Source organism: Gavialis gangeticus, unplaced genomic scaffold (assembly GCF_001723915.1).
Source record: "Gavialis gangeticus isolate Ggan-Ray unplaced genomic scaffold, GavGan_comp1, whole genome shotgun sequence".
NCBI classification, from domain to species: Eukaryota; Metazoa; Chordata; order Crocodylia; family Gavialidae; genus Gavialis; species Gavialis gangeticus.
The window spans coordinates 86,307,640-86,310,272 of NW_017729031.1; the positions used below are offsets into that span (position 1 = coordinate 86,307,640).

Here is a 2,633-nt window from a genome sequence, read left to right on the forward strand (position 1 = left end):
GAGAGAGCTTCCTGATCCAAATCCAAAGATGACAAAACTGATAGGGTTGCAAACATTTTGGAGGACAGGATTAGAATGCAAAAGGATTTTGATCACAAAAAACTGGTCTATGAATGACCAAGCAAAAACCAAAAAGGCCAAGGTAAACTGCTGTATCTAAAAAAAAAAAAAAAAAAAAAAATCAGAAAGGAGAAAGTTTCCAAAATACCATACTGTTTGTGAACTGTCCTAGAAATTAAAGTTCTTTCACCATCCAAGCAAAATAAGCGAAAATCTGATACAGGATTCAGTTTATATATATACAACTTTCTCCCTTCCAATTCCTCCAGCAAAAGACCAGCTTATTCTGGTCAAGAAGCTCCACTCAGACCTAGAGACCCTTGGATATAGTGACAAATACTATTTATTCAAATCAGACAAGTAAAATTGTAGCCCTGATGGGTTAATTGTATCTACTTGGATGGGAGCGTCCTTATTTCAACTGTTTTCTTAAATTTTTCTTCAAATGTTATTGGAAATTAGTCACGATGACAACTGTCAGTTTTCACTTTCAAGTCATTCTAATGGTGTTGAAATGTGTCAGCTAAGTTTAAGATTAAACTAAAAAAATACTGCTGGCATAACTGGGTTTGGCAACAAAAGCGTCTTCTTTAAGAACTGGTAAAATAATCATTTCCTCACCAGCCTGGACAAAGATGAAGATTTTCAAGCACAGATTTTAATCATGCCAAGAACTTTAACAGTGCCCTGTAGGTGTTTCTCCCTGCCTTCCTGACATTACGAAGCGACATTTGTGCTCCAAAACTCATACAGATACACTTAACAAAACTCCAGTGTCAATCTTTTCCCTTGTCATTCATGTTTTATGTACTTTCCAATAGCAGCCTTAGAACATTCTGAATTCTGCATAAAAAGTCCACCTCCAAAATAAAATAAACAAGCCAGTGCTATTTTTTTTTTGCATTTTATGTAAACAAATTACATTACAGCAGTATAATTAAAAATGCTCTACTGAATATAAAGATATTCTGCTGCTTTACCTTTAAGGGATTTAGGCTCTAATGTCCTGTTGAAAATCATTAGGACTCGCATTGCTCAATTAAGGCATTTTTGAAAAATCTGCTGTCAAACTGAAATAATAGAAAGCTATACTACCTATAAGACCATGCAGTCATATCCTGCTTTGTGCAAATACAGTGTTGATTCCACGTATGGAAATGTGATGATACAGTGATTATCAATATAATTCCTACCAGCTTTCTTACCTTCTCAAAGTCTTTTTCCGGCCTTTCTTCAATCTGCAAACAAAGAGAGATTATTTAGACACAACAACCGGGTAAAAGAGGACACAGAGAACACCAAGATTGACGGCAGTTTGCTTTTAAACTCAGCTGTGTCAGGGATCTTAGAAACATTCTTCACTGGCAATTCATTCCGCACAAAAAGCAACTACAGCACATAGTACTGCACCAGCACTGGGAACACTCATCCCTGAAAAGCTCTCTTGGGCATACACAATATTAAGGTAGGTTTTCTTATTAATTATTAGAACTGTTCAAGTTATATAAACTAGAGGAATACCTTTATTTTACTCAAAGTCATGCTTCATATAGTCCAAAACCATACCAAATGCATGAACCATACAAAATGCATGAATCACATATGAAATAAGACTGAATCTACTTAATTTAGGAACTTAGTATAAGCATACTATAACCACGCTGCAGAACAAATGTTTTTGTTGCATTTGATTATACATTTAACCACAATATTATATCGACTTACTCGTACTCAGTTTTATCCCTGCAGGAATTTCTATATAAAAAGTAAATATGCAAAATAGCACTCAGGAAATAGAAAAACTTGAAGTCCACAGTGTAAATGAAAAATATTTTTTTCCTGGAGTAACAAAGTTGAAAAAATTGCACTGAACATTTGCTGCATTGTCACCTGCTGGTGCAACAAAAACGGTCAGCAGCACAGTCCTTGAGAACAACCCTAGCTCAAACCAAAAGGAAGCAATTTTTACTTTCCTAAAGGTTGTTAAAAATAGGACTGATGACAATCAGAGACCCAGACTATAACATCTGCATGAAGTCTGAGCGCTTTGCCTCCAACAGCCCCCTAAAGTCACTGCCCCTTTTTTCAAACAAGCAAAGCACAGGGTTCCAAAGAAGGGACCCCCCGCTTAGCATCCCACATCCCTGCTACCCCAAGTTAGAAAGTTTAAAACCTTACTAAGACATATTTCAGTCATAAGAAGGGAAAGTCTTCATCAATACAAATGAAGATATGGCACCCCAAAACAGGCGAGAACAACAAAGACAAGGAGATACTTCAGAGATGCAAACTAATGATAAGCTGCAGAAATCTTTAGAGAAAGTTCTGACATTGACACAGCAAAGTTAAATATGAAGTCTCAAGAGACCTGAAAGAATAGCCTGGAGATTAACCAAAGAGACTTCTTGGTATTCATCAAGAATACAAAGTTAACATAGTTACAGTTAAAAGAAAGTAGTTTAAGACGGGATGGGCATAATTCTGCAGCAGCTGTGCTCTTAAAAATGGAGAAAATGAGATGAGCAGAATTTCAGAATAAGGATTAGAAAAAATAGATAGGGATAAGGTGAGAC

General features: G+C 36.0%; 1 protein-coding gene across 9 annotated transcripts in view; it reads right to left on the minus strand.

Moving 5' to 3' along the window:
• Positions 1 to 2,633, minus strand: part of LRRFIP1 (LRR binding FLII interacting protein 1) — a 249,245-nt gene that overhangs the window by 57,939 nt on the left and 188,673 nt on the right. For all 9 annotated transcript variants that reach the window (XM_019523333.1, XM_019523330.1, XM_019523331.1 and 6 more), the window contains one exon: positions 1,266 to 1,298. In XM_019523333.1, the coding sequence (XP_019378878.1) occupies positions 1,266 to 1,298 (33 nt within the window). The remainder of the gene's footprint in view (positions 1 to 1,265; positions 1,299 to 2,633) is intronic.